The sequence below is a fragment of the Heptranchias perlo genome, chromosome 1, assembly GCF_035084215.1.
Source record: "Heptranchias perlo isolate sHepPer1 chromosome 1, sHepPer1.hap1, whole genome shotgun sequence".
NCBI lineage: Eukaryota > Metazoa > Chordata > Chondrichthyes > Hexanchiformes > Hexanchidae > Heptranchias > Heptranchias perlo.
In genome coordinates this window covers 172,138,550-172,153,640 of record NC_090325.1, presented here as the reverse complement: position 1 = coordinate 172,153,640, position 15,091 = coordinate 172,138,550, and the positions used below count along the sequence as shown (strand labels likewise).

The following is a 15,091-nucleotide window of genomic DNA, read 5'->3' as shown; positions in this document are numbered from 1 at the left end:
TAAATTCCATTTTAATTTTTACATTGTGTTTAGTATTGCCATTGTCGATCCTGTTAGGTGAACATGACCTTGTGGTGAACAACTTATTTAACGAAACGCTAATTCTAGGCTGCATTTAAATAAACATTAAAAATAGAAACACTAAATGTATATTTACACAGCAGGTTTTTTTTTACCTTTTGCCTCAATGCTTCAGCAGGAGTTTGGTCTGTTTCTTCATTCTCATTCTCTCCCATTTTAAGGTTGCTGACCACTATGGTCCCCACTTTGCTTGAACCATCTAGAGGGCTGAAACATAAATGAATACCTCCTGACTCAAGGCAAAAGGAATTCTCAACAGGATTTCGCTGGTAATTGCATGTTCTCAAATGGACATACCATGTAAGATTTTTAAAATATTATTCCTTTCAAAGTATTGCTTGCACTCAAGCATACTTTGGCTGCAGGACTTGATTTCGGTTTTATTTTAAGATGGTCTCGTTGTATCTATTTATAAATGGACAACATGTCAATCTTATTGCCCAATACTGAGTGGTAAGATCAGTGCACATACAAAAAACTCAAATATCCAACAGACGATAAAAATGCAGCATACAGTGAGGAAACTGTTATTTCAACATTGTCGATCCACCCCTACTAGTCACAGAAGCATTTATGTGAGAATATGGTCTGCTCAACTCTCTATTGTAAAAACAGTCAGGATACCTCGTCTTTATTGTATCAGAATTAAATATCAACGTAGATGTTAATTCATTCAAAGTGCCTAGATTTCTAAATTCTTCACCATATATCAATTCAAGGATAAGATTTTCTACGTAGGCACAGACTTAATGCAGTACCCTGGCGTCATGCAGTAACACAGTAAACAATGAACTGTGACTGACCTCCAAAGGATCTGGAGACCCATCTAGGCTGCAATCTTTTCTGGCTGCTGGTGGACAGAGCAGCTCAGCTGATGTATACAGGACAACTATGTGGTTGTTTTCTTCACTGGCCTGTACGGACCGACTGCAGCAACTGGGGCAGAAACTAGGTTGTGAACCATGTAGTAAGAATTCCTCTCGTTGCTATGTGTAGCAGCATTATAAATCCATCCATGAAGATTTTCCCTGTCCCGTATTTCTAGCTAAACTTAAACTTGTTCTTTTACATTGTTTCAATATTTTGCTAAAAAGAACAAAGTGGAAATCTTCACAAGCTTATTTACAATGCCGTTGCACATAGCAACCAAACAAATTCTTGTGCTCATAACGTTAAAAGAAAAGGAGGCACAGTTATTTTTCAGTTTCTCTGGTAATACGGAATCCATCTAAAATATAAATGGGATGATTTCCATAGCACTGGAATCTTCAGCATTCGTGCACCATAAATACGTCACAAGATCAAAAAATCTAAGTTTTCAATATACTTGACTGAAAGAGAACGAAAAACTAGTTCATACTTATTCCTTCCCCTGGAAGAAACTATTCTTGTTAAAATGAGGGGAGGGAGGAACATGATCTCACTAACTTCTGTATAGACCATTGGCCTTATTGAATTTTTTATTGTCACACACATAGGTAGTGTGTGGCCTCTTTTGTTTTCCTTTTATATAAATGATTGGACTAAGGCTCAAGAATAGTAATTTGCTTATGATACCAAATTAGGAGGTAAGGCAAACTGTGAGGAAGGATGCAGGAGACTGCAGGAAGACAGGCAAGTTAGCGGAATGGTCGGACAGGTAGCAAATGCAGTTCAATGCAGAGAAATAAAAAGAAGTTATTTTAAGAAAAAGAACAGTGAAAGGCAGTACCACAACAACTTGCTTTTATATAGTGCCTTTAACATAGAAAAATATCCCAAGATGCTCTGCAGAGACATAAGGAAAAATGAACACAGCTGAAGGAGATAATAAGACGGGGTGACCAAAAACTATGTCAAAGAGGTGGGTTCTAAGGAGGATAGGTTGTGAAGAGACAGAAGGGGTTTGGAAGGAAATTACAGAACACTGGGCCTAAGCGGTTGGAGGCACAGCTGCCAATAGTGTGGCGAAGGGAGGGGGGATGCACAAGAGGCCGAAATCAGAGAAATGGAGAGTTTGGGGGAGGGGTTGTTGCATTGGAGGAGGTTACAGAGATAAGGAAGAGTAAGGCCATGAAAGGATTTAAACAGAAAGATGAGAATTATAAATTTGAGGTGTTGGGATACCAAGAACCAATGTAGGTCAGCCAGGATAGGGGTGATTGGCAAGCAAAAATTGGTACGAGATAGGATACTGGCAGCTGAGTTTTAGATGAGATGAAGTTTATGGAGGTCGAGTATGGGTTAGGGTTAGGGTTAGGGTTAGGCCAAGCAAGCATTGGAAGAGTCACGTCTGAAGGTAACAAAAGCATGGTTGAGGGTTTCAGCAGCAGATGAGCTGAGGCAGGTACGGTGACTGGCAATATTACAAAGTAGGAAGTAGACGACTTTGTGATGGGATTGTGGGATTTTGCTGAAGTAACAGTGGCGCAGTGAGGGATGCCATGTGGAAATTCATCTCCTATGATTCTATGAAAACAAGACAAAGTGTAGATTATATTTTTTCAGTACAGTGAGTGAAGCTTTCTCATCATCATACTCCGTTTACCAGCCACGCTTGTACTATTAACAGAACTATAATAAGCAGGATTAGTAGCCATGTTTGTGCAAACAAGAGACTTGACCAGCCAATTAAACCAACATAAATTTGCAGTAAAAGCCCAGAAAATTATCTGATCAAAGGCTGTACAGCATGAATATGATAATAAATCCATGGTTCACAACATTCTAAGAAATAATTTGAAACATCTCTCCTCTATTAAAGTTTATAATTAATGTGATATGATGATCGTGATCAGTGCTTTAATCATCTCTCCATCCCTTACTCCAGAAGGAAATTCACTGGAACATTTGCTGTAACCATATTATAAAAACAACAGAAATAAAAAAGGAAATCAAAGAGAGAAAATGAGAAGGTTAGCTGATGTACTGTGCTGTAAAGAAGGCAGAAAGAAAGCAGAGAGAAGAGGCATCTTAGAAATGTTACAAAGTGGTTGTGAACAGATTAAAAGATTAATGAAATGTTCTGAATACTCCTAATATTATCCTCTGATTATTCATAACATTAATAATACAACAAATAACACTTAGGCTCAGTATGAAAAGCTTTGGTTGTGCTTTTCTGTTTAATTTTGACAGGATGTAGCTAGATGATGTTCTTTAACCAAAAACAATCTGAATGTGTCTCCCTAAAAAAGAGCAATGCAGAAATGAACAGGAAAAGGAACATGGTGCAAATGCACAACAGGTCAATCAACCTCTGAAAGAGAAAGATAGATTGTTTGAGTTTGCTGGAAACACTCAAATGTGCTTCTTGGTTTTTATTTCAGATTTCCCATATTCACGTTTCTTCATTCTAATTTAACCCAATATATATTGTTCCTTCTTATATCAAAAAGTCTCAAAACATTTCACACATCAAATTAAATTTGAAGTACAGCAAGTATTATCTTGTCTCATTGGTAACACTCTCGCCTGAATCAGAAAGTTGTGGGTTTAAGTCCCACTCCTGGACTTGGACACATAATGTAGGTGGACACCTCAGTGCAGTAGTAAGAATTAGCAGCATCATTCTTCAGATGAGATGTTAAACCGGGATTCCTCTATCTTTTCAGGTAGACATAAGAGATCCCTTGGCAATTTTTTAAAGAAGAGTAGGGAGTTCGCTTGGTGTTCTACCCAACATTTATCTCTCAAGCAACTCCACCAAAACAGGTTAACTGGTCGTTCATCGCACTGCTGTTTGAGGGACCTTGTGCATAAATTTGCTGCTGTATTTGCCTACAAAACAATAGTGACTGCATTTCGTAAAGTAGTTAATTGGCCTGTGTTCACTTGGGATGTCTTTCTTATATAGGCAGATTACAACTGTAAAATGAAACAAGGATTTACTCATTTTCACTTTCCAAAATAAAAATAGAACCTCACTGTAAAAGGCAAAGAACATACCAGAACAGTTACTATAAACATATTATAAAAACTCAGAGAATAAAAAATGTCAACAAAAACCAAGGACCCTGCTAAATAGATGATTATAATGTATACAGGTATGTTATTTTCCTGTACTATTCTGTAAAACAAATGCAGGCTCACTGATAAATGATACAGGATCACTGCAATGTGAAACATACAAGTTAGGAGAGTTGGTCACCACTCTGAAATGGATCAATTTTCTAATGATTTAATTGTATTGTTTGCTAAGTTCCCTCAATCTCCTATTTTTTTTTTTAAAAAGGGATGGCTTCCTTAATATTTAATTTGTAAAGGCATTGAGTAGCTGAGCCATACAGACCATAAAGGCCATAGGTCTACGCTGATTTAGCTGATCTCAATTTAGGCAGGGGTAGGAGGGGTGGCAATTGGCCACAATATCCCTGGAAGGGGAAAAAACAGCCAGACTTGCTATTCTTAATTTCTAAAATGTACATGTGTGGACATTGGGTGAGAACAATGAGCTCTCCCCCTGATGCCCTCACCCAAGATTAAATAACACACCGGCACTTACTGTCTAGGACAGCTGGGACTCGACACTTTAGAGAAGCTTAGACTTAGGGGTGATCTGATTGAGGTTTATAAGATGAAGAAAAGAATAGATTGTGTTCCAATTGACAGTTTGTTCCAATTGACAGTTTGTTCCAATATGTTTAAATTGTGACCCCCCTAAGTTGTACAAGATCAGGTCTAGGTTAGATGTTAAGAGGTGGTTCTTTTCCCAAAGAATAGTGGACCTCTGGAACAGGCTGCCGGCTCATGCAGTAGATGCCGATTCGCTGAATTCCTTCAAACGAGAGCTGTACCTGTTTCTGGTTGGGGCGCAGATTACCTCTTACAAAAGGTAGGTAATGTAATGCATAGAATTCAGGGCCAGAGTGATCTCCTGGACTAGTTTTGATCGCCAAAGGGGTCAGAGAGGAATTTCCCAGTTTTTTATCCCCCCAAATTGGCCAGGGTTTTTGTCTGTTTTTTCAGCTATCCCAGGAGATCACATGGCGTGGGGTGGGGAGTGTATATATCGTGATACACAAGGTATCCCGATTGTGTGGGACAGGCTGGATGGACCTTTCCTGGATGGTCTTTTCCTGTCTGTCATTGTTCATATGCATAAAGAATGACTGGTTGAGGATGTACCAAAGAGTGGCTGACCCATTGGAACCATACCCCAACATGTGTCAGTACCTTCAAGGGGGGAACTCAGGCAAGAGTGGCTGACAGGTGGCATATGCTGTTCAATGCAGCAAAATAAAAGTAGTAGTTATTTCAGGAAAAAGAACAGTTAAAGAAAGTAGCACAACAACTTGTTTTTATATAGTGCCTTTAACATAGAAAAATACCCTAAGATGCTTTGCAAAGGCATAAGGAAAAAATGGACACCAAGCTGAAGGAGGAGATATTGGGGGTGGGGGGGGGGCGGTTAAAAGCTTTGTTACAAGGTTGGTTCTGAGGATGGTCTTAAAGGAGGATCGGGAGGTGATGAGACAGAGGGGTTTAGGAAGGGAATTCAAGAACATGGGGCCTAGGCAGCTGATGTGGTCCAGCCAGATCTGATGATGGATGGCTAAACCAATTGTAAATGTCTTGGGGTAGAGTTTCTTTCCCCAGGGGCAGACACAGAAGGCATTGGGGTTAAAAGGGGGTAGGGTAATGTCGGTGGTGAGGGAGACGAGGAAATGTTTGGAGATGGCCTTGTCTCTCTGTGATTGAGTGTCTGGGACTAGAGAGGCCTCAGGACATGGCAAGTTCAAGGGATTGGCTGTGAAAATGAGTAGGAGAGTTTATATGGAGGAAGAGGTTTGGGGAGGGCAGTGAAATTAGAGGAGAGAGGGCAAGGTGAGTTGAGATGCAGATTGAGGATGAGGTGCAGAGGCCAAGGGAGGAAAGGATAAAGGAAATTTAAGGGAGAAACTGAGTATGGGGTCTGGGGACCGGTAGAAAATGAGGATTATAAAGGAGAGGTGAGGGGGGAGAACAAGGTGAGGTGCTCGAAGGAGGAGTAGGTGCCAGAGGAGTAAGGGAAGAGAGAAATGGTGTGATTTGGTGTTAGGGGCCACACCAAGATTGCAGCAGTTTGTGCAGGGTAGGTGGTGGAAAGCATAACCAGGCGAGGAGTCTTCAGTAATAAGCAAGTTTCAGTCAAAAGCATGATGTCAATTAATTGTCCACAATAAGGTCACGGATGGTAAGGACCTTTTTTTAAATGAGTGAATAGGCATTCTGGAAGGAAATGCAGAGAGAGACGGTGATTGTTAACCTACTAGCAGCATCAGGCATCTCAGGAGGGGGCAGTGGTTGGTGGGGTAAACAAGACAGAAAGGAGGTTAGCGGGATTAGCCCTCGCCGTCGCACTGAGTAGGAAGGTCGTCGAGAGAGGAAGATTGGGCAGTTGGGTTGCTGCTCATAAAGAGGCAGCCTCAATGGGCCCTACCTCGAATACCCAGGAAAGCACAGAGGATATTTGTGCACTTATCCAAAGCAGATCGAGCCTGGCACAGCGGCAGGACAGTAGGAAGACAGAGGAATAGTGATGGATTGTTGTAGGAATTGGAGGGAGGCGGGCAAGTATCCGATTGGAGAAATGAAAGGTGGCATAACTGGAATACAGGAAGAGGAGCAGACAGGAGATAAGGGCCTTAGAGGGGCCAAGACAGAAAAGAAGATTGAAGTAATAGGTTCTGGTCCAGAGCAGCAGCTAAAATGGGCACGTGAATGGACACAGAGGGAATTCAGGTTACACAGGCAGAGATTAAGAAAGACACATCCTGAGTATAAACAGAGGATAAGGAGGAGGATATGAGAGACTCCAAAATAGTCAGAGGCTCATTTATATCTTTTATTTGAAAATAATTTGTATCAGATTTTAAAAACTGATTAGTATTACTGTTAAAAGTGAAAGCAAAAAGAATGTTGTGGAGAGGGTTTTTTTCCTGAATTCGGTGATGCTGAAAGCCCTGTGTTAAAGCCATGGAGTCCATTATTTTCATGAAGAACAACAATAACTTTCATTTATATAGCATATTTCATGACTTTAAGACATGCCAAAGAGCTTCACAGCCAATGAAGGACTTTTGAAGTGCAGTCACCGTTGTAATGTAGGGAAATGCTGCAGCCAATTTGTGCACAGCAAGGGCCCACAAACAGAAATGAGACAAATGAACAATTAAACAGTTTTCTAAGTGATGGTTGAGGGATAAATGTTGGACAGACACCAGGAGATCTGCTCTTCCTCATGCCATTGGATCTTTTACATCCATCTGAGAGGGCAGAGGGAGGCTCAGTTTCATGTGTCATCCAAGAGATGGCACCTCTAGAGTCCAGCACTCCCTTAGTACTGCACTGAAGTGTCAATCTGGATTATGTGCTCAAATCTCTGGAGTTGGGCTTGAACCCATGACCTTTTGACTCAGATGAGAGAGTGCTACCGCTGAGCCTAGGCTGACACAATAGAGGGTTTGTATTACTGTACTGAATGTTGGCAGAGAGATCGTTTGGCTTGTCTTGTTCCCCAGCAAGTGAAAACAAGAAAAATCCCAAAATTCCTGGCATATTCTATACATGTGCACTATTGTAATTGTAAGGCTAGGTTTTGAAATCTCACACAAGGCAGACTGAACGCAGGGGAGTAAAGAGGGTTGGTTTAGGTCATGCAGGCAGGGTGGATCAGGGGTTCATGGAACAAAGGTTGTATTTCAGCCTAACAGCAAATCCTACCAGTGTGTGTTATTATAACCAGGCTTTAGGTCAGGCTGATTGACAACAAGCGCACAGTAAATAATGAGTTTTGAGTGCAGAGAAAGCAATGAGCATTATTACTTACATAGTGCTTGAGAAAGCAGTTCAATATTGTCTGTGCTTGTAACTGACCAAGTTTGTCATTGACTGTGTGAAAATTAGACCAGTTTCCAAAGCCAACTGTGTATCTTTACTGAACCTATCCCACTTGGAAGGAATGAAGTGTGTCACTGATCATGTACTCAATGGAAGAGACTAGCTAGGGAATAATTTTGAGTTTCAAGATATAATGAGGGTTGTTTTCACTAGTACAGGCTATTTGGTTACATAATAATTCAGTATACAGTAACAGATCCTTAAGGAAATAGATAAACTGAACTGTGATACTAAGTTCAAGATTTCCACAAACTCTAGAATCAGGGGGGACACACTGTGATTCCTACAGTAGCCCAGTCTACAGTGTTCATGAGGTACAAGAATTTACAGACAGATGAATTACACATTCATTGCAGCCTAAAACTACCTGCACTTTGGAGGGACTAACAAGGCAAGGGAATACACAATGAATGGGAGGACCCTAGGCAAGACAGAGGGTCAGAGGGATCTTGGTGTGCAAGTTCACAGATCCCTGAAGGCGGCGGAACAGGTAGATAAGGTGGTAAAGAAGGCATATGGGATACTTGCCTTTATTAGCCGAGGCATAGAATATAAGAGCAAGGAGGTTATGATGGAGCTGTATAAAACACTGGTTAGGCCACAGCTGGAGTACTGTGTGCAGTTCTGGTCGCCACACTACAGGAAGGATGTGATCGCTTTGGAGAGGGTGCAGAGGAGATTCACCAGGATGTTACCAGGGCTGGAGCGCTTCAGCTATGAAGAGAGACTGGGAAGATTGGGTTTGTTTTCCTTGGAGCAGAGGAGGCTGAGGGGGGACATGATTGAGGTGTACAAAATTATGAGGGGCACAGATAGGATGGATACTAAGGAGCTTTTTCCCTTCGTTGAGGGTTCTATAACAAGGGGACATAGATTCAAGGTAAAAGGCGGGAGGTTTAGAGGGGATTTGAGAAAGAACTTTTTCACCCAGAGGGTGGTTGGAGTCTGGAACTCACTGCCTGAAAGGGTTGTGGAGGCAGGAACCCTCACAACATTCAAGAAGCATTTGGATGAGCACTTGAAATGCCATAGCATACAAGGCTACGGACCAAATGCTGGAATATGGGATTAGAGTAGACAGGGCTGATGGCCGGCGCGGACACGATGGGCCGAAGGGCCTCTATCCGTGCTGTATGACTCTATGACTCTAAATGTGTGCATACACGGGAAAAATAATGATTCTAAAGTTAACACTTATCGTAACATTTCTATTACTTACTGTTTCTCAGTTGCTCTACTTCACTGCTACCTTATGTCAATGTCTCTGTGTTGTTACTCCCCCTCCCTTTGTTTCTCTGGCTTCTTTCAGGCTATCTCTGCTGTTTCCCACTGTCAATCCATTGCATGTATTTCCTTTATTATTGTGTCCTCACAAGTTCTCTATCCAATGGTACAGTCATTTTGATTTTAAAAACTATGTTCCATTCATGGTTTACAATGTACAGAGTAGAAATATTTGATACTACTACTGCCATTTTAGATATTGGGGTATATTTGACTTCATTAACGTGTGAAAAAGTCATTGTGGGTATAATACAATTTCTACATTTTGCAGCCACACTGATTTTTTTTGCTCTCATTAGTGACTGGAGGAAAATATGTCCAAAATCATACTGAAAATTCCATATATTAGAAATTCATTCCCTTTCCTGTACATCTTTGTAGAATCTTTAAAAATATGGGAATCTGTATATAGGAGGCAGCACAGCAGTGGTTCACATTCATACTTTCTGCCTATGTTTGCACTCTCCCAAGCAGCTGTAATCAGTAACAACAAAGATGGACAGCTTTACTTTCAAGTCTTTTCCTATACCATCAGCAATTACTAGTTATGATTTTTTTTATCCACAGACTAGATCGCAATCTTATAACAGTTATTTAACATTTCGGAAGGATAGGAAAAAAAGGTAAAGGTGGTGGGGTAGCTCTGTTAATAAAGGATGAAATTGGTATAATAGTGAGAAATGATCTTGGCTCAGAAGATCAAGATGTCGAATCAATTTGGGTGGAGGTAAGAAATAGCAAAGGAAAGAAATCACTGGTGGAAGTAGTATATAGGCCCCCTAACAGTAGCTACACTGTAGGGCAAAATATAAATCAGGAAATAAGGGGGCGGTTGTAAAAAAGGTAATGCAATAATCATGGGCGATTTTAACTTTCACATAGATTGGACAAATCAAACTGGCAAAAAAGTCCTGAGGAGGAGTTCATAGAGTGTATTAGGGACTGTTTCTTAGACCAATACATTAGGGAACCAACCAGGGAATAGGCCATTTTGGATCTGGTAATGGGTAACCAAACAGGTTAATGATCTCAAAGTAAAGGATCCCTTGGGAAGCAGTGATCATAAGATGATGAATTTCACATCCAGTTTGAGAGCGAGGATCTTGGGTCTGAAACTACTGTATTAAACTTGAATGAGAGTGGAATTGGCTAAAGTGGACTGGGTAAACCGGTTCGATGGTATGATGATGGATAAGCAGTGGCAAACATTTAAAAAGATATTTTATGACTCGCAACAAAAATATATCGCTGTGAGGAGGAAAGACTCCACAAAAAGGGTGAACCAACCATGGCTAACTAAAGAGGTCAAGGACGGTATCAGGTTAAAAGAAAAGAAAAGGCATACAACGTGGCAAAGATTACTGGTAAGCCCGAAGATTGAGAAAACTTTAAAAACCAGCAAAGGATGACTAAAAGAATAATAAAGAGGGAGAAAATAAATGATGAGAGTAAACTAACAAGAAATATAAAAACTGACAGTAAAAGCTTCTACAAGTATTTAAAAAGGAAGAGGGTAGCTAAAGTAAACATTGGTCCCTTAGAGGATGAGACTGAGGAAATAATAATGGAAAACAAGGAAATGGCAGAGGAATTGAACGGATATTTTGTATCTGTCTTCACAGTAGAAGAAACTAATAACATACCAATAATAGGAGAAAATCAAGGGGCAAAGGCAAGGGAGGAACTAAAAACAATCACTAGAGAAAAAGTACTAGGTAAACTAATGGGTCTAAAGGCTGACAAGTCCCCTGGACCTGATGGCTTGCATCCGAGGATCTTAAAGGAAGTGGCTACAGAGATAGTGAATGCATTGGTTGTAATCTTCCAGAATTCACGAGATTCTGGAAAGATCCCAGCGGATTGGAAAACTACAAATGTAACACCCCTATTCAAGAAGGGAGTAAGACAGAAAGCAGGTAACTATAGACCTGTTAGCCTAACATCTGTCATTGGGAAAATGCTAGAATCCATTATTAAGGAAGTAGTAGCAGGACATTTAGAGACTCATAATACAATCAAGGAGAGTCAACATGGTTTTATGAAGGGAAAATCATGTCTGACAAATTTATTAGATTTCTTTGAGGAAGTAACGGGCAGGGTGGATAAAGGGGAACCAATGGATGCAGTATATTTGGATTTCCAAAAGGCATTCGACAAGGTGCCACATAAAAGATTACTGCACAAGATAAGAGCTCATGGTGTTGGGGGTAATATACTGGCATGGATAGAGGATTGGCTAACTAACAGAAAACAAAGTTGGGATAAAAGACAATCTGTAACTAGTGGGGTGCAGCAGGGATCAGTGCTGGGGCCTCAACTATTTATAATATATATCAATGACATGGATGAAGGAACAGAGTGTCTTGTGGCCAAATTTGCTGATGATACAAAGATAGGTGGAAAAGCAAGTTGCAATGAGGACACAAAGTGTCTGCAAAGGATATTGACAGGTTAAGTGAATGGGCAAAAATTTGGCAGATGGAATATAATGTAGGAAAAAGTGAAGTCATCCACTTTGGGAGGAAAATCAAAAAGCAAAATATTTATTTGAATGGAGAAATACTACAAAATGCTGTGGTACAGAGGGATCTGGGTGTCCTCGTACATGAAACACAAAAAGTCAATATACAGGTGCAGCAGGTAATCCAGAAGGCAAACGGAATATTGGTTTTTATTTCTAGGAGGATGGAGTATAAAAGCAGGGAAGTCATGCTACAACTGTACAGGGTGCTGGTGAGACCACACCTGGAGTACTGCGTACAGTTCTGGTGCCCTTATTTAAGGATGGACATACTTGCATTGGAGACAGTTCAGAGAAGGTTCACTAGGTTGATTCCGGGTATGGAAGGGTTGCCTTATGAGGAAAGATTGAACAGGTTGGGGTCTATACTCATTGGAGTTTAGAAGAATGAGAGGAGATCTTATTGGAATCATACAAGATTCTGAGGTGACTCGATATGGTAGATGCTGAGAGGATGTTACCCCTCAGGGGGAATCTAAAACTAGGGGGCATTATCTCAGATTAAGAAGCCGCCTGTTTAAGACAGAAATGAGGAGGAATTTCTTCTCCCAGAGTGTTGTGAATCTTTGGAATTCTTTACCCCAAAAAGCTGTGGAGGCTGAGTCATTGAGTATATTCAAGGCTGAGTTAGACAAATTTTTGATCAGCAAGGGAGTCAAAGGATATGGGGAAAGGGCAGGAAAGTGGAGTTGAAGTAAAAATCAGATCAGCCATGATCACATTAAATGGCGGAGCAGGCTCTAGGGGCCGAATGGCCTACTCCTGCTCCTATCTCTTATGGTTTTAACAGCATGAAATTCACTTCGCTTTTGCTGAACTAAATACTACATGCTAGCGATTAATCAATATCCAATTTATTTTTTAAATTCTCCAAACTTCTGTTTTGTTCTTCTTTCATAAGAAGTAACATTTTATACATATATGCATTAAAGAGTGCGCTGTGACACTGTACTTCCAAAAATCTGGCTCTCGGCCTCTAAAATCAACATGTTTGTAAATAACAGGTCTATTTGCTCAGTGCTGCAGATGCTAGAAGATATGACATTAAATATAAATAGAACATGCTCTGGGCAGGTCCAAAGGCTACCATGAGTGTTCCAGTATGCATTTAAAAATAAAAGCAGCTACGATGGCAATTAAGCAAAGATGATCACATAGGAATGAGTCGTATAACATTGGGTTAACAATGTCCGCTTTAGATCATGGTTCAAGGATACTAATTTGCTCCCCCAATGATTTAGTGTCTAAGTACATCATGTGGTGAGCTACTAAACCATACAGACCAGAAAGTCCCAGTTCAATCTTCAGTCTATGCTTAGTTAGTTGATCTCAGGCCAAGTGGCAGTTGGGACATCACTGGGCAAAGGGGGGAGTGCAAATTCTCCATAAGTTCCCACTCCTGCTCCTTATCCAGGAACTGGCACCGCCCCCACCCCCCCACCCCACCCACCCACCCCTTGAAAATGCCTATGTGTGGATATCAGGTAAAGAAAAGATTAGGCTGGATTTTGATGTCTACCATGGTGGAAATAGACCATCAACACTTACTTTCTGTGCTTACACTTGAAGAACAGCCACTTGTGTGAGGTACCAGAAGGCAATCATGGAATGAAACCCCAGCAGGAAGTCAACCCCATCAGAAGAGGAGGGGAGTGTCAAGCATTTAGTCAGGAATAGAATTGGCCAGATTCACAGTAAAGATCTTTCTCGGCTATCCCAGGAATCTGCCATAATACAATTTGAGAGGACAACCTACAACAGTGCTCGTGTAACATTTCCAAAATGTGTTTGATATATTCTGACATTTAAACTTAACAATATGCTGTGAGACAATGTTCAACCCCACTAACTATTCATCAGCTGCCAGATTCGCTATTTATTAACTATAATGTCGTTATAACCACATTGTTTCTGCCACATGCTTCCCTGATCTCTGTATTTATATATCCCCTCACTAATATCAGGAAGTCTGTAGACAACTCCGATCAGAGTCTTGCATCCTTTGCTGTTCCTTAATTCTACCCATAGGCCCCGATATCAGTGGGGATGCGGCATGGCAGCTGGGGGTGGGGTGGGGGTGGGGGGGGCGATTGGGCACGTGGGTAACTAGCCCAATAAAATCTGTCCGTTTCCCGCACAATTGTGGGTAAATTGGAGCCACTTAACGTGGCTTCCGGGTTTGCCGTTGGAAAGCTGCGTAGCGGGCAGATAGCGCACCCGGATCACAAGCTGTCAGCTGGAGGAGCTCTATTTAAAGGAGCAGCCCTCCAATGGACCAAAAACCCAAAGAGAACAATGAAGCAGCACAGGGGAAAGGCTGCTCCTAGATTTAGTGGTAGGAGTGATGTGGGCTTGGCCCGGGAGAGGGATGATGTCGAAAGGGGAGATGGCCCCCTCTCAACTAGTACCCGCAATGCTGCCTCCTCTCCAGGTGGCCGAGTATGCCCCTGCACAGGTGCAGGTGGAGTAAGTCTTTGGAGGGGCCTTCATGGGCACCAAAGCCCAGAGAGCGTAGGCCCAAAGCATCTAAATCGGTCAGGGCATGAACAAGAGCAACCTGCCACTATCTCTGCTGCAGCCTCAGGGGATGCACCACATAGAAGTAGTCGGAAGCGAAAGGCGAAGGTTTTGTAAGCACGAAGGGGATGCATAAGGGTGTTTGACGGTTGGTCATGTTTTTTTATTTATATTTGCTTTTTGTTAAACGCACATTAAATATTATTATTGTCACCACTACTGCCACATCTTGGCCAAGCTTGACTGGCTTCTGTAATAAAGCCCTTTCATGAGGTTCAGCATGAACGCCCACACTTGATGCCACCTATTGGGTCATTCTACAGTGGGCGTATGTATAGTTGCAGGACTGTTTTGTGCAGGGGCAGTAGGGTGGGGGGGGCTGGTGTGGCCGCTGCTCTATCCAGGCGGTGAGGACTGGACTCTTCACACTGTCTGATGTTAGGAGAACCACTCACATATCAGTGACTCCCTGGTCTCACGAGCAGCCAGGTGAACCACTGTTCTGCCCATGGGTTGCCCCTGCTCCTCCTCCTCCTCCCCCTCCTCCTCAATGTGGGTGACAGATGTGGATGGGGCCTCCTCAAGCGGCACCCCTCTCTCCATGTTGTGCAGGGCACAACACACGACTATAATGCATCCTACTGTGTCTAGTGCATATTGAAGCGCTCCCCCAAAATAATCAAGGCACCTGAAGCGCATCTTGGAGCAGCCCTACAGCACGCTCAATTGTAGACCTGGTAGCGATGTAGCTGTCGTTATATCGATGCTGTTGCTCGGTGGTGGGGTCCCTCAGTGGTGTCATGTGCCACGTGTGCAGGGGATCTCTCT

General features: G+C 41.9%; 1 protein-coding gene across 6 annotated transcripts in view; it reads right to left on the bottom strand.

Moving 5' to 3' along the window:
• inpp4b (inositol polyphosphate-4-phosphatase type II B) overlaps positions 1 to 15,091 on the bottom strand; it is a 784,892-nt gene that overhangs the window by 226,430 nt on the left and 543,371 nt on the right. For all 6 annotated transcript variants that reach the window (XM_067993821.1, XM_067993786.1, XM_067993776.1 and 3 more), the window contains exon 9: positions 177 to 288. In XM_067993821.1, coding sequence (XP_067849922.1) covers positions 177 to 288 — 112 coding nt within the window. The remainder of the gene's footprint in view (positions 1 to 176; positions 289 to 15,091) is intronic.